The sequence below is a fragment of the Corythoichthys intestinalis genome, chromosome 8 (assembly GCF_030265065.1).
Source record: "Corythoichthys intestinalis isolate RoL2023-P3 chromosome 8, ASM3026506v1, whole genome shotgun sequence".
NCBI lineage: Eukaryota > Metazoa > Chordata > Actinopteri > Syngnathiformes > Syngnathidae > Corythoichthys > Corythoichthys intestinalis.
Genome location: NC_080402.1, coordinates 36,007,784 through 36,031,006, shown reverse-complemented (window position 1 = coordinate 36,031,006; position 23,223 = coordinate 36,007,784). Strand labels below are relative to the sequence as shown.

The 23,223-nt window shown below is 38.9% G+C and overlaps 3 protein-coding genes across 5 annotated transcripts in view; 2 read left to right on the top strand and 1 right to left on the bottom strand.

Annotated features, from left to right (window-relative positions):
• Positions 1 to 2,344, top strand: part of scoca (short coiled-coil protein a) — a 13,787-nt gene extending 11,443 nt beyond the window's left edge. For both annotated transcript variants that reach the window (XM_057843379.1, XM_057843380.1), the window contains exon 4: positions 248 to 2,344. In XM_057843379.1, the coding sequence (XP_057699362.1) occupies positions 248 to 390 (143 nt within the window). In that variant the 3' untranslated portion in view covers positions 391 to 2,344. The remainder of the gene's footprint in view (positions 1 to 247) is intronic.
• On the bottom strand, positions 1,386 to 21,162 carry clgn (calmegin). Of its 2 annotated transcripts, XM_057843374.1 has the most exons (15): positions 20,964 to 21,162; positions 17,097 to 17,342; positions 16,927 to 17,000; positions 15,498 to 15,556; positions 14,377 to 14,518; positions 14,171 to 14,252; positions 13,794 to 13,986; positions 13,320 to 13,509; positions 13,102 to 13,215; positions 10,163 to 10,319; positions 7,692 to 7,907; positions 7,478 to 7,594; positions 7,267 to 7,402; positions 4,812 to 4,898; positions 1,386 to 3,744 (listed from the first exon to the last, which is right to left on the bottom strand). In XM_057843374.1, the coding sequence occupies exons 2-15, from the start codon at positions 17,340 to 17,342 to the stop codon at positions 3,728 to 3,730; spliced, it is 1,830 nt and encodes a 609-aa protein (XP_057699357.1). In that variant the 5' UTR covers positions 20,964 to 21,162; the 3' UTR covers positions 1,386 to 3,727. The 2 variants fall into 2 exon arrangements, with proteins under 2 accessions (XP_057699357.1, XP_057699358.1); XM_057843375.1 differs by lacking the exon at positions 4,812 to 4,898 and having other exon boundaries at positions 20,964 to 21,161.
• exosc9 (exosome component 9) overlaps positions 19,676 to 23,223 on the top strand; it is a 19,976-nt gene continuing 16,428 nt past the window's right edge. The window contains exon 1 of the mRNA XM_057843378.1: positions 19,676 to 19,843. The gene's annotated coding sequence lies outside the window, so the exon portion shown is untranslated. The remainder of the gene's footprint in view (positions 19,844 to 23,223) is intronic.

Genomic DNA, 23,223 nt, shown 5'->3' with positions numbered 1-23,223 from the left:
TGCGAAAATTACAGTAGTTGTTCTGAAGATAAGTTCACTTAGTTGTGAGGGTTAAAAGTGCATCTTTACCCGAGAGCAGAATATCAGTCAAATAAAAGCTAGGTGTGTTAAATAATAATCCAATCATGTTAATATTTGCTCTATACTTATGGTATACTGAAGTTCTCAAAATTTGGAGGGCTTTTATTCATCTTTGTCATTTTTAACCCACAATTTCTCTTGAAAATACATGTCTTGTTTGCTGCAGACCTGTCAGCACGGGTGGATGCAGTCAAAGAGGAAAACTTGAAGTTGAAGTCAGAAAACCAGGTACTTGGTCAGTACATCGAGAACCTCATGTCTGCGTCCAGCGTGTTTCAGACTACAGACACCAAAAGCAAACGCAAATGAGACGCGCCGAAGAGATGTCATGGACGGGGGCAAATAATCTCCCACATCTGGGCCCAAGTTTAAAACGCTTTTGTCACCGGTTCAGTTTGCTCTGACAGGGATGATTCACTTTTGTCATCTGGCACTTGTTTCAGGTTGCAGCAAAATTATTGGCAGATGTGACGTCTTAATTGGCGTGTGCAAAGTATACATGTAAAAATACCTATGTAGGTAACCTTTAAATGGGTACAAATTCAAATGTCTGCAGCTCACTGCAGAGCTTTATAAACAGATTTCAATAAACATTCATTCATACATGGGAAAATAATTAAGCTACACAAAGTGTTTTGCCAGATCATGACAAGTCTGCCAATGTAGTCAGTTGAAGGGTCAAAAGTCACTTTACATTGAGATCATTGGTCATAACCTTGCGCTGTCATTACTAAACTGATTTTCTGTGATACCAACTTCCTGTCTCAGCTTTCCAACAACCTAACATGTACGTGGAGCAAAACATGCTATGACTTTTAATCTATCATTTTTTTGTTATTGTCATCATGACCAAACATTGCATGACTGTTTGGTTTTTGTCACTGCCAAGCAAAACGATATTACTGTAATAAATGTGTTAGAATGGCATGTACACTTTGTCACCCCGCCTGGGCCCCCCACCATTTTGTTGTTTAAGGATACCTATAATGAAGTATTGACTTGTTTCATCAGCCATGATACGACTCTTTGATGAAGGTTGTTTAGTAAAATTGATCTGGATGAGGTAAGACGGGAAGCTCAAGATGTGAGCAGAGAACAGATGCTTTCTATTTAAAAGCAGATAAGTGCATTTGAGTGTTATTGATCTACTGTGGGAGAAACCAGGCCTGAAAATGTCCTCCACATTGAACTGCAAAATGAAGGGCACGCCCTTTTCAAAATGGTATAAATGGCAGATAAATGTATTTCTCATGAATTGTTCGATTGGAATAGTAATCTCTCAACAGTATGTGGAAATGCTGCTCTTCAGAAAAGGGAAAAGTTGTAATTTATTTTGATATATTAAGTTGTATTAAAGTATTTTAGAGTACAGTACACACTCCAGGATCCATCTTGTGTGAAAAGATACCCGGCACTGTTACTTTGAAACATTGTTTTTAATAAAAGCTTAAGATGTTCGCTCTGGATTTGTGTTCTCTTCAACCCGCACATCACACCTGAGACAAATAATTCCATATTAAATACTGAATTATTTCATTTACAAGAGTAACAGGAGCAATGTTGTGTTTTGCAAACAAATGTAAAGAGTAATATGGTATTTGCAATATCTAGCTAGAACTCTATAAAAGCTCTGAGGTGGCCAAAAATAAAATGTTCCAAGGCTAATGAGTCAGAACCTACATAGTGCAGATATTTTGCTTTCAATTGTTGCTAAGAACTACACACATCACACTGCTGTTAACAGAGGTCTTCTCTACAGTGGGCCCTTGAAGTTGATAGTCCACAATTATCTTTTTTTAATACAAAGACAAAAAGTACTGTAAATGCTCAGAAGAAATAAGTGAAGCCTTCAAGGCCACTCTTCTTCCAGTAACCTCTTGACACAGCATTGTGTTGCCTTCAACTGGAAATCTTAAAAGCAGAAAAACTCAAGGAAATATATGGCGGAAAACACGGACAAGGCTGAAAAAGCAGTGTCTGCTCTTGCACCCTTCTTTAAAATAAACTGTTGTATTTTAAGCCAAAAGAACCGTGGTGTTTGATAGAACAATATGTCTATATGCTGCCATAGCAGCTTCATGGTACATTAAGCCCCCAAACTATTTTTAATGTCCGTTTTACCCTGGAGATCCCCGTTTACAGACGTTGTGCAAATGCTTTTGTTTCAACCCAGCCATAAATAGAAGTAATTATTATTCGAAATGTCTGTCAAATGTTAGTCAATTTTAGTCTGTAAAAAAAAAAAAAAACTTCAAAAAAGTATTCACTCGCATATTATAAACTTTTAAACGAATTACATCACAATGAAAAATCGTGTCTAAATACGTCACACATATCTACCTAATAACTATCGCTTAATTGTATTTTTTTTTTTGTTACTGTCAAATTTTCCCCAATATTTAAGATAATCAATCCAAACAAAAATGGGAAAAAATCGTTTAAATGGTTAAATATATGAAAGAAAATCTCGACCACTCCTTGATGTCTGCGATTTCTGCATCGCAACCCTTGTTATAGTACAATGTTTCACCCATAAAATCCCCCCAAAATCCGGCTGTGGCCATTCACAGCTTTGTCTTGACACTCAAGTACGCGACAATATCTCGTCAAAATCATGGCGTCTTTAATTATGCTCTCTCATGCGCTCACCTTCAGTTAGGGTTTTACTGTTAATTTTTTTTTAAATGTCCTGTGGTTCAAAAATTTTCTTCCCCCAGAAAATTGAGATTGTAAGTTTTCCAATGATGTATCACACATGCATATAGGACAATTTTGAAATTTGGCCAAATTGGGGGCCTCATAGCAGAACTTCAAGTCACCTGAGTGTTTTCCGCCACATATTTTGGAGTTGAAAGTCTGTGTTGCCCAACGACAGCCCCAAAACATCACTGCTCTAGAGGAGATCTGCATGGAGGAATATGCGAAAATACCAGCAACTGTGTGAAAAGCTTGTGAAGAGTTACAGAAAACGTTTGGCTTCTGTTATTGCCAACAAAGGGTACATAACAAAGTATTGAGATGAACTTTTGGTATTGACCAAATACTTATTTTCCACAGTGATTTGCAAATAAATTCTTTAAAAATCAAACAATGTGATTTTCTGTTTTTTTTCTTTCTCCATATTCTGTCTCTCATGGTTAAGGTTTACCCATGTTGACAATTACAGGCCTCTCTAGGCCTCTGGGAGAACTTGCACAATTAGTGGTTGACTAAATACTTATTTGCCCCACTGTACATGGTCTTGAAAGCAAAGGACACGAGGTGAAAGTCCAGATGCTGTACATTGCCTTTGAGTTGACAGATGGACGGATTGATGGTTGCAAAAACAGAACCGAATGAGCCAAGTTGACACCATGAGTGAAAAATTGAACAAGGAAAATAAATATTTTGAAGAACAAGAGCGAATGTTTGGGGGGGGGTACTTAAAATAATTTAGATGCACTAGAAAGGCGATACGAGGAGACTGATGGAAATGTAGCAGTCAGATTGCTACCAGGAGATGGGGATTGCTAGCTCTGTCCTGCTCAGGCAAGGAGCAATGGCTCTTCCAAGTCATCCCTGTAGAGAGATGGATACAATACGTGGAGATGTCCAGTCTTTCCATACCCTCCTCTTCCTCACAGCTTCTTTGTCGCTCTCGGCCTTGTCACTGGCTCATTCCAGCTGAAAGAGAGAAGTGAACTTCCAACCACTGAGACAGTAATGATTTATACAATGTGTGGCGGCAAATATTAATACATTTTACCTGAGGTAAAGTCTGTACTTTGCCTATTCACTTTCTTGCTCGCAGTGTCCCTTGAACATGTTTCTATATTTCACACATTTTTGTGTTTACGTTTCTTTTTTTGTCTGGAGTTATACTGGCAATTTTATGTTCATTGCTGCTGTAGTACAAACTGCAAGCTTGCTCAAGTGTTTAAATCTTTAGCATGAAACATTCAAGTGCCTTTTTAGTTGGTCCACTGTATGTCGTTTTACCAATGCCATTGAGGATTAAGGGTATTTTCCTTTGGTTAAAGGCACATTTTCTAGACATTTCTGGAATGACACTATTCTGTCCTTTATGTACTTCTGGGTTATCTCCCTCATACAGGAAAGTGCCACTGCAAAATTAAGAATCTGAAGCAGGTCATAACTTTTTTTTCTGATAGGAAATCAGAGGAAACCAATGCCAGAATAATGGGAAACGTTTTAAAACCGGTTTTACGTTAATTTTCTTAAAATGTCAGACGCCGACATACAGCTTAAGGACAATAGTCCCATATTCAATAATAACGAAATGTACAACTTCAGACTTAACCCATTTATCCCGAAATTTCCCCCGACATTTAAACATCCAAACCAGGCGTCATTGTTAGCCCCTTTAAGAAATCTCTAATAAAAGGCTAATGAGTCAGAACCTACATAGTGAACTGTAGCAATTTTGCAAAAACAATGTTGATAGCAGTTTTGGTCACTATTGTGATCGGTGGGTTGAATGGGTTAAAAGTACATAATGAAAATTTGTTTAAAAAAAGGAGAAATTAGTAGTATTTTGGTAATCCTAACAGACAGTCCGAAATTTCGTCTGATTATATGTCAGACAATAAGGAAGAAAAAAATGTGTGGTTTAATTTTGTTCATTTTGAAAACTGATTTTAAACCGTACAAATAACGCCAATACATATTCAATCTACCTCATGACCATGGTAAACAATTCTTCTGTGTAGAAGTATTCCTGCTTCACTTACCTCCTCCCCCTCTTCTTCTTCTCCATTGTCCCCCGCCCTCTGGTTTGTCCCCACTTGGATCTACATCATCCTTGTCCTCCTCAGTCTCTATTATAGTTTTAAGTGAGTGTTTTTAAGTGAATTGGAAAAGAAGCATTATGAGCAAGGGCGTAGGTTTGGTCTCAACATTGGTAGGGACGATAAAACAGCATAAACTGCATGTACACTTTGTGCTCGAGATAGGACAGGACATTATTAATAAGACCAAACTGATTTGATGAACGGGGTTCTCGGCTACATTTCTCACAAATATGAATCTAAATAATTGATATGCTAAATCGGATGTGTGCATTACGTCGATCACGAGTGACCAGTCGATCGCAATGCTATTGTGGGTGGCTCGTGGCACCCCCCCCCCAAAATATATATTTTTTTAAGTACATAGTTAATTATGATTATGTTGTGTGTATGCTGTGTGAGCAACATAAGAGGTTATGAGGCATCCGTCTCTCTCTAAGCAGCTTCTTGCTCACATTTTTTCTGGTTTTATAGTTTCCGGCAGAGTTCACTGCATTTCACACAGTTTAATTAACGTTAACAGTAGAAAACACAAACAGGAGGACACTTCTCTCTAAGCAGCTTCCTACTTGAGTTTTGCAGGTTAGCAAGTTTACACAGTTTAATGTTATGCTAACTCTGATGGTGGTCGGACTTTCACTAGAAAAACTAGTGGTGTTTCCCACCTCCACAACAATTGAGTCTTGCTGCTGGCCGAAAAAAACTTCTAGTAAAGAGCATGTTGTCAACATGTATTTCTGTCGAGGCTGTGTGAGTGTGAGCGTGCGTGTCGGGGGTGGGACCAGTCATCAGCCCATACCTGTCAAGTTGTATGGTTTCGGCGTAATTTATACAAGTGAGCACTGATTTTTAAATGTGTACGCCGCACGTTCAAAATCTGTACGTTTTTCATATATTATGTTTTTTTTTTTCTCCGTTCAGATTTTGTCACCGTTTCGGCAACGAGACAATGTGCGTTACTATGCGATACATTGGTTGAATGACGCGAGAAAAGTCAAGAGACACAGAGAGAGGAGTGTTTGTTGTGACACTGTAGCAAACGCGATGCTAAGCTGGGTGGCTCCAATATTTCCTGACTGTAGCTGACAGCCGTTCGTTGGTGGGGGCGGGTGTACCGGCGCATTCAGCAAGTGAAAAGGGGTACGGTATTTTTCGGACTATAAGTCGCAGTTTTTTTTCATTGTTTGGCTGGGGGTCCGACTTATACTCAGGAGCGACTTATGTGTGAAATTATTAACACATTATGATATCATTTCACATGTTATTTTGGTGTTTTGGAGTGACACTGATGGTTCGGTAAACTTGTTAGCATGTTCTTTATGCTAGAGTTATCTGAATAACTCTTAATAGCTATGGCCACGTTCGCGTTCTGCCTTTGGCAATGTGTGTTCAATTATATTATTTTCTTTTTTATATTGAAATGCATGCTTTTAGTTTGTGGCGCTTTCACGCCCACGTAGGGGCGCACTCGCACTTGTTTACGTGAAGAAGAGTGCTCACAAGCCAGAAGAAGACGGACAGCTACGCAGCTGAGTGAGTGGGGGAGTTAGCGAGAGAGGAACACAGCTGCGAACCTACGTTCATTGTTTATGCTTGTAAAATATCTATATAGAGGCAACGCCTGTGTGTATCATCTTTTCTGTTGTTGTTGTGTGTTTTCCACCCACGATCGGACACTTAGAGCCAGTTGTGTGTTTGTTTGAACGATGTGCTGATGCTAGCGAACGCATGCTAATCGTTTGTGTCATTGCTGTAATAGCACCTAATTATCATTTTACGTCGATGCGAACCTGTTTGGTATCGAGGATGAAATTGATTCAGCAAATTATATGGACGTCTAGCATCGTCATTTGGGAGTTTAGCTTGCTGTATAGCCAGGACCGAGCCGTAGCGTCCTGGTGAGGACAGTATATTCGCATTTCGTTGTTCATGCACTGTACACTGTACACTTATTTAGCATGTTCTTCTCTATTGTATTTTTATATTAAATTGCCTTTCAAGATGACATATCTGTTCTATGTGTTGGATTTTATCAAGTAAATTTCCCCCAAAAATTCGACTTATCCTCCGGTGCAACTTATATACCGGTATGTTTTTTGTCTCTTCGTTGGGCATTTTATGGCTGGTGCGACTTATACTCAGGTGTGACTTGTAGTCCGAAAAATACGGAATATCTAAGTTTGAACATAGTGAAAATAATTTACCTAATAATGGTAGCTTCAGTTCTATCCTTACAACATATGGGGAGACAAACTCATTATATAATGCAAATAAGGTTGCTTAAAAGTTGGTGGGGACAATTTGAGCATCCCGAAAAGTTGGTAGTGTTATGTCCTTACCATCCCTATGCAAACCTGCGCCCTTTATTATGAGGTGTGTGTGTGCGTCTTTATCTCACTTGCAGCTTCTTCTACGTCGCCGGCCTTTGCATCTTTATCATCCTTGCATGCTGCTTCTTCCTCTTCTTCCTCTTCCTCCTCTTCTATATCAGCCTGCGGCACATCCACTTTCTTGTACACATAATCATTTGGTTTCTGCAAGCAAGAACCATAAGTGATAAAGATCGTGCAGATAAATATAAAAGCATGACTTAAAATAGGTCACGGTACCTTCGGCCAACAGAAGAGCACAACAAGTCCAACAGGCAGACCGACTGTCAGGATATAGACCACCCAGAGCCATGGGCGCTCTTCGGCTGCAATCATCAGCTGGGCAAAAATCCCAGGCTGAGGGAAAGGAAAATAGGACCATTGTTCGTATGACTGAGCGCATGAATGCAGATTTGCCGTTTTAATGAAATGAGTATTAACATTTAACACTTACCTCATTAGCACTGGCTACCAACTTCTTTAGGCCCCAGCTGTCAGAGGCCCAACGGTCAGCAACTTCTTTCCGGGTGGTGACAATGAAGTTGTCGAAGTATATATCTGAAGTCATGGACCACAGTTCTAAGCCCACGGCTTTGAAAGGTGCCATTTTGAATGGGTGCAGGTCCTCAAAATATTCTGGGTTGATGATTTTACGAGGCTTCCAGGCTCCCTATGGAGAAAATATTGAAATGAAGTTCAATAATGTAGCACTGACATACTGTATACAGTGCTGGCCAGATGTATTAGCACCCTTGCAATTCTGTTAGATAATGCTTAATTTTTCCCAGAAAGTGATTGCAATTACAAATGCTTTGGTAGTAATATCTTCATTTATTTTGCTTGCAATGAAAAAACACAAAAGAGAATCGAAAAAAAAAAATATATATCATTTTACACAAAACTCCTAATAAATGGGCCAGACAAAAGTATTGGCACCCTTTGAAAAATCATGTGATGCTTCTTTAATTTGTTAATTAACAGCACCTGTTACTTACTTGTGGCACATAACAGGTGGTGGCAATAACTAAATCACACATGCAGCCAGTTAAAATGGATTCAAGTTGACTCAACCTCTGTCCAGTGTCCTTGTGTGTACCACTTTGAGCATGTATAAAAGAGAGAAGACCAAAGAATTGTCTGAGGACTTGAGAAGCAAAATTGTGAGGAAGCATGGACAATCTCAAGGCTACAAGTCCATCTCCAAAGAACTGAATGTTCCTGTGTCTACCGTGTGGAGTGTCATCAATAAGTGTAAAGCCCATGGCACTGTGGCTAACCTCCCTAGATGTGGATGGAAAAGAAAAATTGACGAGCGATTTCTACGAAAGATTGTGCGGATGGTGGATAAAGAACCTCGACTAACATCCAAACAAGTCCAAGCTGTCTTGCAGTCCGGGGGTACAACAGCGTCAAGCCGTACTATCCGTCGGTGTCTGAATGAAAAGGGAGTCTATGGTAGGATACCCAGGAAGACCCCACTTCTGACCCAGAGACATAAAAAAGCCAGGCTGGAGTTTGCCAAAACTTACCTGAGAAAGCCAAAAACGTTTTGGAAGAATGTTCTCTGGTCAGATGAGACAAAAGTAGAGCTTTTCGGGAAAAGCCATCGACATGAGTTTATAGGGGAATATGGTAGGATACCCAGGAAGACCCCACTTCTGACCCAGAGACATAAAAAAGCCAGGCTGGAGTTTGCCAAAACTTACCTGAGAAACCCAAAAACATTTTGGAAGAATGTTCTCTGGTCAGATGAGACAAAAGTAGAGCTTTTCGGGAAAAGCCATCGACATGAGTTTACAGGGGAAAAAAATGAGGCCTTCAAAGAACATGGTCCACACAGTCAAACATGGTGGAGGTTCCCTGATGTTTTGTCCATACAGTCAAACATGGTGGAGGTTCCCTGATGTTTTGGGGTTGCTTTGCTACCTCTGGCACTGGACTGCTTTACCGTGTGCATGGCATTATGAAGTCTGAAGACTACCAACAAATTTTGCAGCATTATGTAGGGCCCAGTGTGAGAAAGCTGGGGCTCCCTCAGAGGTCATGGGTCTTCCAGCAGGACAATGAGCCAAAACACACTTCAAAAAGCACTAGAAAATAGTTTGAGCAATGAGTCCGGAACCTGTATCCGATAGAACATCTGTGGACAGATCTGAAAATGGCAGTTTGGAGAAAGCACCCTTCAAATATCAGAGACCTGGAGCAGTTGACCAAAGAAGAATGGTCTAAAATTGCAGCAGAGCATTGTAAGAAACTCACTGATGGATACCGGAAGAGGTTGTTCGCAGTCATTTTGTCTAAAGGTTGTGCTACCAAGTATTAGGCTGAGGGTGCCAATACTTTTGTCCGGCCCATTTTTGGAGTTTTGTGTACAATGATAATGATTTTTTTTTCTCCTTTCTCTTTTATGTTTCTTCATTGCAAGCAAAATAAATGAAGATATTACACCCAAAGCATTTGAAATTGCAATAATTTTCTGGGAGAAATTGAGCATTATCTGACAGAATTGCAGGGGTGCCAATACTTTTGGCCAGCACTGTAAGCAATAGCATAGGGCCTGATTTACTAAAATCGTAAAAATTGGGCACAAGATTACATGTATGTTCATGCCGAGAACATAAAAAGTACGGACTTGGTGAGAACGGGAACACTCAGAACGGATTGCTTGAGTACTGGAGGATAACGCCACAAAAATAAGAGCACAATAAGTGCATTTTCACTCAGGTTTGACACATTACAATCTATTTGCATTTACTTCTTCAAGTATTTTGTGGTAGAGATGCGCAAAATGAACGGTGCGACAACTTTTCCGGATTGTAAATATAATACGGGGAGCCCCCACACTACACTACATGTTTGAAATCTTTACTAAACCACAGCCACAGGATTACATGAAAAACATTCAGGCAGCAAGTAGTTAGTTACCTGAAAGTTGGGGTTATCTATCAGTGCGGCTTTCCACTTGCCCTTATAAAGAGGGTTGTTAATCATGGGCGGATTCCACAGACCACAGCCTGGAGCACTTTGACACTTTGGGTTGGGGATCTTTGGTGGCTCCCATTCTCCATCCATCTTGTTATCCCTACACACAGAAGAGCTGTCAGGCTATATCGTTCTTCAGTATGAATTAGGTGATGTGCTGATCTGGTACTGAGTATCGCTATTGGTGCCCGATATGGCTGTTTTTGGGGTTAGGTGATGTGCTGATCCGGTACTCAGTATCGGTATCCGCCCCCGATATGGCTATTTTTTGGGTATCGGGCAGTATTGGATATGGTCACAAAATAATATCCGATCTAGTATTCTCATTTTCAGCATCATCACACTTTTTGGCTGCTGGAAATAAAACGACTGCTGTGTAGGTCCACTTTGTTATGATGTCAATAACTGGTTGCATTGTTTTTACTGGTAGAAAAATGTGGGTATCGGATTACAGTGATCCCTCATTTTTCACGGTTAAAAGGTTTATAAATGGTTTTTAAGCACTGCAAATGTAATAATTATGATATAATATCAGATATACTGGGTGATTTAAAAAGAATGTGCCAAAACCAATGCGGTATATTAAAAAAAAAAAGTATAACTAGCCAGATACAAGTATTGTATATAGCTTCAAGTTTTTCAAGTGCTCAATGTGACCACCACCAGCAGCACAAACAACATCAAGCCGATGACTTTTAATTTGTTAAAATTACTTACTTGTTAAAAAGACTTAATTTTATTTAAATCATTAACTCTAATTCATAATTTAGTCTATTTCAATAATTTTTAAAATGAATAAATGTGTGAGGATTTTGACACATTTCATTTTGAATCACCCTTTCTATAAAAGAAAACAATGATATGTACAGACAGTGCCTTGCAAAAGTATTCGGCCCCCTTGAATCTTGCAATCTTTCGCCACATTTCAGGCTTCAAACATAAAGATATGAAATTTAATTTTTTTGTCAAGAACCAACAACAAGTGGGACACAGTCGTGAAGTGGAACAACATTTATTGGATAATTTAAACTTTTTTAACAAATAAAAAACTGAAAAGTGGGGCGTGGAATATTATTCGGCCCCTTTACTTTCAGTGCAGCAAACTCACTCCAGAAGTTCAGTGAGGATCTCTGAATGATCCAATGTTGTCCTAAATGACCGATGATGATAAATAGAATCCACCTGTGTGTAATCAAGTCTCCGTATAAATGCACATGCTCTGTGATAGTCTCAGGGTTCTGTTTAAAGTGCAGAGAGCATTATGAAAACCAAGGAACACACCAGGCAGGTCCGAGATACCGTTGTGGAGAAGTTTAAAGCCGGATTTGGATACAAAAAGATTTCCCAAGCTTTAAACATCTCAAGGAGCACTGTGCAAGCAATCATATTGAAATGGAAGGAGCATCAGACCACTGCAAATCTACCAAGACCCGGCCGTCCTTCCAAACTTTCTTCTCAAACAACGAGAAAACTGATCAGAGATGCAGCCAAGAGGCCAATGATCACTCTGGATGAACTGCAGAGTTCTACAGCTGAGGTGGGAGAGTCTGTCCATAGGACAACAATCAGTCGTACACTGCACAAATCTGGCCTTTATGGAAGAGTGGCAAGAAGAAAGCCATTTCTCAAAGATATCCATAAAAAGTCTCGTTTAAAGTTTGCCACAAGCCACCTGTGAGACACACCAAACATGTGGAAGAAGGTGCTCTGGTCAGATGAAACCAAAATTGAACTTTTTGGCCACAATGCAAAACGATATGTTTGGCATAAAAGCAACACAGCTCATCACCCTGAACACACCATCCACACTGTCAAACATGGTGGTGGCAGCATCATGGTTTGGGCCTGCTTTTCTTCAGCAGGGACAGGGAAGATGGTTAAAATTGACGGGAAGATGGATGCAGCCAAATACAGGAACATTCTGGAAGAAAACCTGTTGGTATCTGCACAAGACCTGAGACTGGGACGGAGATTTATCTTCCAACAGGACAATGATCCAAAACATAAAGCCAAATCTACAATGGAATGGTTCAAAAATAAACGTATCCAGGTGTTAGAATGGCCAAGTCAAAGTCCAGACCTGAATCCAATCGAGAATCTGTGGAAAGAGCTGAAGACTGCTGTTCACAAACACTCTCCATCCAACCTCACTGAGCTCGAGCTGTTTTGCAAGGAAGAATGGGCAAGAATGTCAGTCTCTCGATGTGCAAAACTGATAGAAACATACCCCAAGCGACTTGCAGCTGTAATTGGAGCAAAAGGTGGCGCTACAAAGTATTAACGCAAGGGGGCCGAATAATATTGCACGCCCCACTTTTCAGTTTTTTGTTAAAAAAGTTTAAATTATCCAATAAATTTTGTTCCACTTCACGATTGTGTCCCACTTGTTGTTGATTATTGACAAAAAAATTAAAATTTTATATCTTTATGTTTGAAGCCTGAAATGTGGCGAAAGGTTGCAAGGTTCAAGGGGGCCGAATACTTTTGCAAGGCACTGTATATTAAAGCATACATCTTAAAATGTTCAAATACTGTATTTATTTATTTTTCAATTAAAAAAAAACCCGCTATGGACTGACGGAGCGACGTTTGAAGGGCAAAGTCGCGAGAGATCACTGTAGTATTGGATTGCAAAACATATCTTGAAAAACTCGGATTGGAAGTAAAAATAATCAGTAATAGGGACATTCGTGGTCAGAATAGCTAAACAATACACTACTGCAATCAACCTCCACTATTCCATAAGGGAATGGGACTAAACTCTATTGAAAATGATAATAATGTTCCAAAAAGCGTAGGTTGATTCCCAAATGCCCAATTACAAATTTTACTCTAATTGTGTTATTGCATGTTTGTTGGTAATGTGTTCCATGTTTCCCTACCAGTCTTCTGGCTTCTCAGCATTCATATCTGAGATATATTCAGCTTCGTCATCCAGCCAGCCCTCTGGCTTCACTGCATTTGGGTCTTCTATTTTTGCAGGTGCATCCTCATCCCTAACAAAATGTGTTTTTACAACATAGCTTCCACATTTTCTCAAAATTTTCATGTACGATTTTGCTGGCAAAGCAGATTTTACTAGTATGGAGTTCACACTCACCAGTCATCAGGCTTGGAAGCATCTGGGTCAGGAATCTTGGGCCTCTCATCCCATTCTTCAGGTTTGGAGTCATTTGGATCGTCGATCTCTTTAGGAGGGTTGACCGGAGGGACCACATCATTCAGCAGGTTGCCACGACTCACACTCGACTGGTCAATGAATATCTCATAGCTGTTGTCTGGGTTTAAGACTGGAAACAGGAACACATTTTGCAGTATATTGCTGATGTGTAATTCAAACTATTTAGACGTGTGGTATTATGAGGTTTATGTTGTAGTTTTGGTGTGGAATAAATGTGATAATTGTTATGACAGGATTGAAAAGAGTTGAAAATGGATGGAATGAGGCCATACACATAAGAGCATAAGAGCCATATACTTAATTTTGCGTTACAAAGGTAAACCTGCATTAGGGTTGAATTTCCCCCCTAACTCTAATCTGCATCATGCGCTAGGTCCCCACACACCATCATACCTAAAGTGTAGAGGTGTGTCTTCTTGTCAGTGTAGAACTTCTTCAAGTCAACCGCAGCTCGCTTTGCGTGCTTTTCCTCAATATCTTTGTTCAAGGGATTCTGGTGGCGAAAGATGAAGTGCACCTTGTAGTCCTCACCGCACTTGTCGGGTCCAAACATGATGGAGTAGGGTGTGCGATCATGGAATTGTTCCTAAAAGCCGGCAAATTAAGGGCATTAATTGAATATACAAATCTACAAACCTGTCTGTAAGGTAGACCAATAGATGATAATGTGATGGCAATTTTTTAAATCTGTTCATGAATTTTACTACTTTAAGTAGTCATCAATTCACCAAAAGTGTAATTTTGATACAAGCACGGCACATTTTACTAACCAGATTTATATCTCCGGTGTCTGAAAGCAGTTTAATATAAGCCCCACCACAGTCAATGCCATCCTGGAAATTAACTTCGTACCTGGAAAAACATGGACAAAACTTGCTTTTAAGACATTTTGACCAGTGGGAAAACATTGTTTATAAGGGTTGTTTCTGGTTAAGAAGGTAAAGGCATATGTGCACATTCATTCGTGTCTACTGACTGTACAACTAAGGGCTCATCCTTAAAGATGAAAGGTTTGTCAAGCATAGCGGCGATGGCATGATGCTTGGCACGGGACTTGAGCACCAATCCTTTATCTCCTGGAATTTTGTTCTCCTTCAGCTGCTCCACAGACCATTTTCCTGCATTTACCACATACACAGAAAGTCAAAAGCTCCCTTTATAGACAAAATAAATGCATACAGTGGTATGAAAAAGTATCTGTATTTTTTTAGAATTTCTCACATTTCTGCATAAAATGATCAAATGGCATTTCATCCTTGTCAAAATCACACAAATGAAAAAACAGTGTCTGCTTTAACTAAAACCACCCAAACATTTATAGGTTTTCATATTTTAATGAGGATAGTATGCAAACAATGACAGAAGGGGGAAAAATAAGTGAACCATCACATATAATATTATGTGTATTTTTTTTTACCTCTCTGAATATTCTGCACTGAACTCTTGGCGTCATCTTCGGTGGACGGCCACTCCTTGATAGAGAAGCAACAGTGCCAAACTCTATTTGTAGACAACTTCTCTGACTGTCGATTGATGAACATCCAGACTTTTAGAGATGGTTTTGTATCCTTTCCCAGCTTTAAACAAATCAACAATCCTTGATTGCAGGTCTTCAGACAGCTGTTTTGACTGAGCCATGATGCACATCACACGATGCTTCTCATCAAGACATTTCTTACCAGGTGTGTGTTTTATAGTGGGCAGGGCAGCTTTAAACCACTCATCAGTGATTGGGCACACACCTGACTTAAAATGTTGGTAAAAATTGGTTTCAATTGCTCTTTAAGTCTACTTAGGCAGAGGATTCACTTACTATTTTCCCCTTTCTATCATTGTTTGCATGCTATCCTCATTAAAATATGAAAACCTATAAATGGTAGGAGGTTTAGTTAAAGCAGACACAGTATTTTCATCTGTGTGATTTTGACAAAGAGCAGATCACATTTGATGGTGATTTTATGTAGAAATGTGAGAAATTCCAAAAGGTACAGATACTTTTTCGTACTGCTGTATGTTCATAGGGTTTTGCTGGGGAAGACATTTATTGTGCAAACACAAACAGCACTTTCATATGTTGAAGAGGAGGAGGAAACAAACCATCATATTTGGTGAGGTCATCATCTGCATCTTCTTTCACAGTTTTGGACAACTGCCATCTGTGAAAAATAAATTCCAGACACAAAAAAGGCTCAAATTCAAGCCCTGGTTAGGTACACTTGCTCTGTTTTTAATGACCCTTTTTTGTTTACTTGTTCTTGTGCTGGCCTCTTTTCAAAACAAGAATAATTTGTTACTATTACTTTATAAATGAAGTTGAAAGCGTAAGCCTAATACAGTGAATGGGACAAAGTGAACAGCACAACATGTTGAGGATTTTAGGTGGAAAGGTCAGATAGTATATATTTCCCCCTGTCAATATACACAGTATTATAATTATAAACTACTTTAATGAGATGCCAAATATAACCTTTGTCACAAATTTTTGATAACCTAAGGTTGTTTGGCGCTACTTTTCAAAGTTAAAGGGATATGTATTATAGACTACTACCCGATAGTGAAGTCTATAAATGTATGTATGTTGCTTGGGTGAAAACTGGCATTTTCTATGCTAATTTTTGGAGTTTCGATAATTTTCCGCATTGAATGAAGGCCTACAGAGATCAAACCAATCTAAAAACACTTCAAGAAACCAAAGTACAACTGTGTAAAATTTCGTCCGCCCAGCCATTTTGGCATCCATAAGACACCAACACACAGACATCCACACAGACAAACTCACATTTTTAGAGAATATAAACTATCCAGCCAGAATGAATCCCTTCGTAAGAAATGTTCAGGAAAACTGTACTATTGTTTTTTGTTTTTTTTTTTCAAGCCAGCATCTTATTGCGGAGTACTCAACAACACAATGTATCATCACATCACATTTAAATTTGTACATGAAACCGTAAAGTTTGAAAGCAAACTGTGACATTTCAATTGCAACAGATACATCTTTCGTCCAAACGATGGCGCTGTCGCCTACACAAATCAGGGATTTCCTATGCTCATTTTGGGAGTTTGGAATTCGTTTTAACTAAATTGAAGCCTACATATACCAAATTCATCTAAGAGCACTCCCAGAAACAAAGTACAACTGTGTAAAATTTCAAATGTTAAAATCCACCCAGCCGTTTTGGATTCCATAGGGAACGAACACGCACATACACAGAAGTTCCATTTATACATTGTTATCTCTACATACGAACTTTAAATCGTTCCAGGACCTGGTTTGTAAGTCGAAATAGTCATAAGTCGAGCGGGACTTCCCCATGAGAATGAATTTGATTAATTTGTGCCACAGTCCTAAAACCTAAATACTGCAGGTACAGTGGGGAGAACAAGTATTTGATACACTGCCAATGGGTTTTTGTATCAAATACTTGTTCTCCCCACTGCACAATTACTATTACTAGTCAAATTTTACGTTGGAGGTCGAAAGGATCGTATGTCGAGGTACCACTGTATAAGTATAGCTATAGATTACCTGCCAAATGAGCCATCATCAAATGTCTCAGCAAAGTGGACATCTCCAATGGGCACAGGTGTCTCATATGTTACCTATGAAGTTAGCATAAAAAAAAATAAAACGGCCTAACATACCTATTTTCAAATATATGGTCCCATTGTGTGGACACAGTACATTTAACTACTTACTTGAAAGGAAACCTCGTCAATGGCTTTGGTTTTATGGTCTGTTTGTTTTGCTTCTTCGTCTTCTTCATCTTCCTCCTCCTCTTCTTCCTCCCCAAAGACTAATTGATCAGTTTCCTCCTCCTCCAAGCCAATCTCTTCATCGACTTCTGATTGGTCCAGCTCGGAGTGCTTTTGTGTCAGTACCACTGCCACAGTTAGGGCAAAGAGGAACAGTATCCGCCACATCCAGCGCCTGTCTAGCTTCATCTTTAAAGACGAGTGTATAACGATGACAAGTGTATAAAAAGATAGAGGAATGGAGGAACAGTAACAGAGAAAAGGGGCATGACATCACATGAACACAAACACAAACATAAAGAGACATGATCAAAGTTTGTACTTCATGGGTTGGGTCCCTTTACACAGGGCGAAGTGGTTTGCTCAGTGGATGGTTGACTCGCACCTAGTATGACCAATGGGCAGCGTGGTCTCAAATTTTGACCCGTTGTTCAGCCATTCCTTACTACGCGGCGAAACGTGCTACACAATGCTCAGCGCGCTTGCATCCACACGCATGCGCACATGAGTTAGAAGCTGAGAGTACTCACTAGTTTTGTTTATATTTAGTTATTTAGAACCTTTTCACTGCCTCAAAGATACTTTTTGCATGTATTACTCTCTCATACTTTTAACCGGTGTGTTTTTTGTGTTAGCTTTAAAGCAGTTGACCACATTAGTCACGTAGCGTAGTTAAACCGTCATTATTTGATATAACTACATTTAAGTGTTTTCTGCAGGCATTTCTTTAGTACGTTATTCCTGTATGCATCTAAACAAAACAGGCTTAGAGCGCACGGTAGTACTTTGGGTGTCAAATTCGACTGATGTAGCACATTTCGCCGATGTAGCAGATTTTGGCAGAACACTGTTTACAAAACATGCTGTCAAAATGAGAATAATTTTGAACAGGAATTTGCTAAATTATTAGCTTGCTGGCTTAGATATATCAGTTTTGAATTTGAAAACAACTGCTTTGTTATCTAATTCCAAAGGGTTCAGTGAATCCACATGTGAAACTTGTGGGGTTCGGTACCTTAAGGTTAAGAACCACTGATCTAAGACATGTATTTAATCAGGTCACGACTCACAAGTCACAACCTCAAATTAATGTACCATATTTTTTTATTTGCATGCTTCTATTAGTGTCAAAGTGGCTGGCACGTGATGTTCACTTTTTCATATTCCTCCTGTACTCTTCTGGCTTTTTGCACACCATTCATCCCCAGCACACCAGCATTTCTATACATGACAACAAATATGATAAGATACTTCTAATATCCATTATCTGGGTTATGGCATTATTTATCATAAGCCATACTTCATCATCACCTTTGAAATATTTCTTGAAGAGCTATCAGAGCACGCTTCTTATGAACACTAATCACCTTGCGTTCCCATTGGGAAGGTTTAAAGGATTATTGATAAGAAATGACAATATTATTTTGCACAGCGGATATTTACTTGCATTGGAACAATAGATTCTGGAAATGTACTGGTATGTATTTGTATGCAATGGATTTCAAACTTTTACTGTTTGTTTTTATTTCTATTAATGGCCAGTCTCCTTCTTATTTATCAGAAATTTTGAACCTCCGTAACTCTGGCAGGACTTTTCGTTCTACCTGCCAACTTCCTTTGCACGTTCCGAGGTCGAAACTTAAAACAGTGGGGAGACCGATCTTTTGTGGCTGCTTCCCCCAGGTTGTGGAATAGCCTCCCCCCTGAAATCCACACCACTACAAATCTAGGCCTTTTTAAGTCTTGGTTAAAGTCACACCTTTTTAGACTCTCCTTTTCCCCAGATTAGGGTAGCCTGGTTTTATTTCTTAGGGTTTTTTTTTTTTTTTTTTTTTTTTTTAATGTTTTCGGATTTTATCTGTTTTATAGTTTTATTTGCTGTCTTTTTCTTAAATGTCATTGTATAATATCTTCCTGCATTTTATTTATCATGAGCCATGTTTGTCTTTGTTGAAAAGCACTTTGAGGACCTTTCCAGTTTTGTAAAGGGCTAAATAAGTGGTTCTTAACCTGGGTTCGATCGAACCCCAATGGGTTCGGTGAGTAAGTCTATGGCAGTGGTGTCCAAACTATTCCACATAGGGTCGCAGTGGGTGCTGGATTTCATTCCTACAAAACAAGATGCCATCTTTTCACCAATCTGGTGTCTCTCAAGTGTAATCAGTTGATTGCAGTCAGGTGCTGCTTGTTTTAGCACACACTTCATTGGTTAAACGGTCTGTGCTCGATTGGTAGGAACAAAAACCAGGGCCCACAGCGGCCCTTGCGGACAGGTTTGGACACCCATGGTCTAAGGCACAGGTGTCAAACCGATTCCAGAAAGGGCGAAATGGGTGCTGGATTTTGTTCAGATTCCGTGAAGAGAGTTTAACCAATGAACTTCCTGCTGAAACAAGCAGCACCTGACAAAGTTTAACTGATTACACATGTAAGAGATCTGATTGGTGAAAAGGTGTCCTCTTCATTGGTTGGAAAGCAAACCTGCACCCCTTTCTGGAATCGGTTTGACACCTGTGGTGTAAGGGGTTCGGTGAGTGAAAAGAAACGCAGAGCCCTATTTTTATACGCTGAGTAAATCTAGGCAAACCGGCTTTTTAGACCAGGCTTTGGACTGGTTTGCTCCCAATTTACAGGCTTAATCTGATGGGAGGAGGAACTAGTTTGCTCAGTGGAAGGTTGACTCGCACTAGGTATGTGGGAATACACCAGATCAATGGGCAACGTGGGCTCAACTTTTGACCTGTTTATTAAAACATACTGTCAAAATGAGAAGAATTCTGAACAGCAATTTGCTAAATGATTAGCTTCCTAGCTTAGATATTTTTTTTTTTTTTTAATTGCTTTATTTTCTAATTCCGAAGGGTTCGGTGAATCCACATGTGAAACCTGAGGGGTTCGGTACCTTTAGCAAGGTTAAGAACCTCTGGGCTAAATAAATAAATTTGATTGAATGATTGAAATGTAGATATCAAAGCCTTATAATATATATATATATATGTATACACACTACAAGATTTATTAATAATTAATATATAATAACTGCTAATACTGTATTTGTTTTTCTTTGAGGACCCAAAACAGTTACCCACTGAATAGCTATCCATTGTCTCTGAAGAGGTTAAATATTAAATCCACACACAATAAACGATTCAAAATCATAGTCATACATTATACAAATTTACTGCGATCATTCACTGCTAACCCTGCAACTTAAAATGAATTGGATGTCATGCCAGCTAACGAGTTAACCTGCTATCATTTTATGGGACTGCTCCACATAGAATTATTAAATCCGGTTGTGATCACAAACATTTTTGTCAATGAATTTGAATCTGATGAACGATTGATAATATATTAATAACAAGAGAAGCAGATTACAATTGCACTCTAATCAAACAGCGCAAATGTGCACGAGTGACCAGCACATTCCGCAAGCAGCCGTGTAATGATGAACTGAGTGCACCTCTTAATAGCCCAATGGGTAAGCCATTTAATACCAACGCAAGAGGTCTTGGGACAGGTCATCGAGCTAACATGGCTGCCTGTGAAATCGGCGACGTCCAAACTCTTTCGAGAAGAACGCTTGCTGAGCAGCACCTGCTCCTCCAACTAATATGGGTTTATCATACCATAAACCAGATAGAAGGGCGCATTTCGAGCTTGTTTTACAAAATGTTGCGACTCAAAGAGAATAATGGAACAAAGACAGGGAGGGATTCAAGCCCAAACTGTGTTGAGATCCCATATTACATACATTGTAAGCAGCGAGTCGAAGAAGGAGGGATGGAGAATGAATGAGAGGGCACAAACCTTGCGTCGTGTTGTCACGGAGAAATTCCACACCAGACAACGTTTTGAGCGCTTGGCTAATGAAACGAAGGGAGAAGGCAACAGCGAGCATACACTTTCAAACGACGGTGCAGTCGGTAGCACTCAGTCAGATGACAGCAAGGAACGAAAAACGGTTTTATGTTCAAACGGTTCCAACATGACCAGAGTGCTGTGACCTACGCGCATGCGCAATACCAAACGTCTTCAGTGTTGAGACTTGAGAGGGGTCTGGCTTGCAAGTTTTAGCATTCATTTCATTACAAAGAACACTTCGTAAATGGGTGAAAGGTCGTATTTAGATTTTGTATGGTATATATATTCAATGTATATAAAGTATGTAACGAAGAAGTAAAAAGTGGATTTTCTCTTTTCCAGGGTTCTTTAATTCTCTTAAACATCAGGAGATGAAACACCATTCAGGAACAAAATGAAAGCCATAACCACCTAGGCAAATAGCAACCCATGGCTCTGGAGCCGTATGCGGCTCTTAAGGGCTGCCCTAATAGCTCCCTGGAGCTTTTTCAAAAATATTTAAAAATGGGAAAAGATTGGAGAGGGAAATATATTTTTTGTTTTATTATGGTTTCTGTAGGTTGACAAAGATGACACAAACATTCTTCTAATTCATTAACTCATTTGCTCCCAAAAATGTATAAATACGTTCTATTTTTTAATTGTATCAGTGTCCCAAAAACGTATTTATACATCTTTTACGTATTTTATGCACAAGAGACATCTCTAAATTCTGATGCAAGTTCGCTCCAAAGCACAACGCTCAAAATCAATTATAAAGCAATAAAACTGGCCACTGGAGGGCAGTAGCGCATTTGGTAAGAACTCGTATCAGACCATGAAAGTAAATGAATGAAGAGAATAGGGATGGGCGATACCAGTGATTTTGGATTCGATCCGATACCAAGTAATACCAAGGCCAAATATTGCGATCCTGATCCGATATCGATACCGGAAGTTTATATTATATATACATATATATATATATATATATATATATATATATATATATATAAGGGCTGTCAAACGAACGATTAAAATTTTTAATCGAGTTACAGCTTAAAAATTAATTAATTGTAATTAATCGCAATTCAAACCGTCTATAAAATATGCCATATTTTTCTGTAAATTATTGTTGGAATGGATATATACAGTCAACATACGGTACATAAGTACTGTATTTCTTTATTATAACAATAAATCAACAAGATGGCATTACCATTATTAACATTCTGTTAAAGCGATCCATGGATAGAAAGACTTGTAGTTCTTAAAAGAATAATGTTAGTACAAGTTATAGAAGTTTTATATTAAAACCCCTCTTCATATTTTCGTTTTAATAAAATTTGTAAAATTTTCAATCAAAAAATAAACTAGTAGCCCACCATTGTTGATGTCAATAATTACTTACACAATGCTCATGGGTGCTGAAGTCTATAAAATCAGTCGCACCCAAGCGCCAGCAGATGGCGGCAAAACTCCGAAAAACACAAAAGTACACCTTTCACTGTGCTCTCATTTTAATCTGTCTGAGCCGGGCATTTGTGCAGTAATTGCATCAAATATTTTAACGGGATTAATTAAAAAAATTAATTACGGCTCGTTAACGCGATAATTTTGACAGCCCTAATATATATGTGTATATATATATATATATATATATATATATATATGTGTGTGTATTTCTATATATCCACGTTGAATATAATCCATCAACAACAAAATCTGATTAGTCAGTCTCACTCTTTAACCATGACCCTTAAATTCATATGCACAGAACATTTCCCAGCTACACGTTGTATTTGAACAAATTTTAATCTACCTAAGTTAAATATTTTTTGATCTAATTAAAGAACGAATTAATAGTAGCATGTTACCGCCCTATAATGGTAGATCATTAAGAACAAATCCAATCAACAATAGTCACTTGCCGTTCTTGAATTTTATTTTACTAACACAATTTTCAAACAGATTTTGAAATAATTGAAACAGACCTTTAACAAAATAAAAATAAATAGCAACAAAACATAAGAAATCAAGCATTTAATTGTTTGTATAACAAAAAACAATATGCTTCCAAATGTTTGTTTGTTGTGACTGTGTTGGTGCCTCGTGAGAGGGGCGGAGTAAGAGCATGCTGATCGACACAGAATAGGGGCGTACTGTAAATGGGGGCGGGAGCAGATGCCGGTCCACTGCTTACGTGCGTGTACTGCTTACGTGCGTG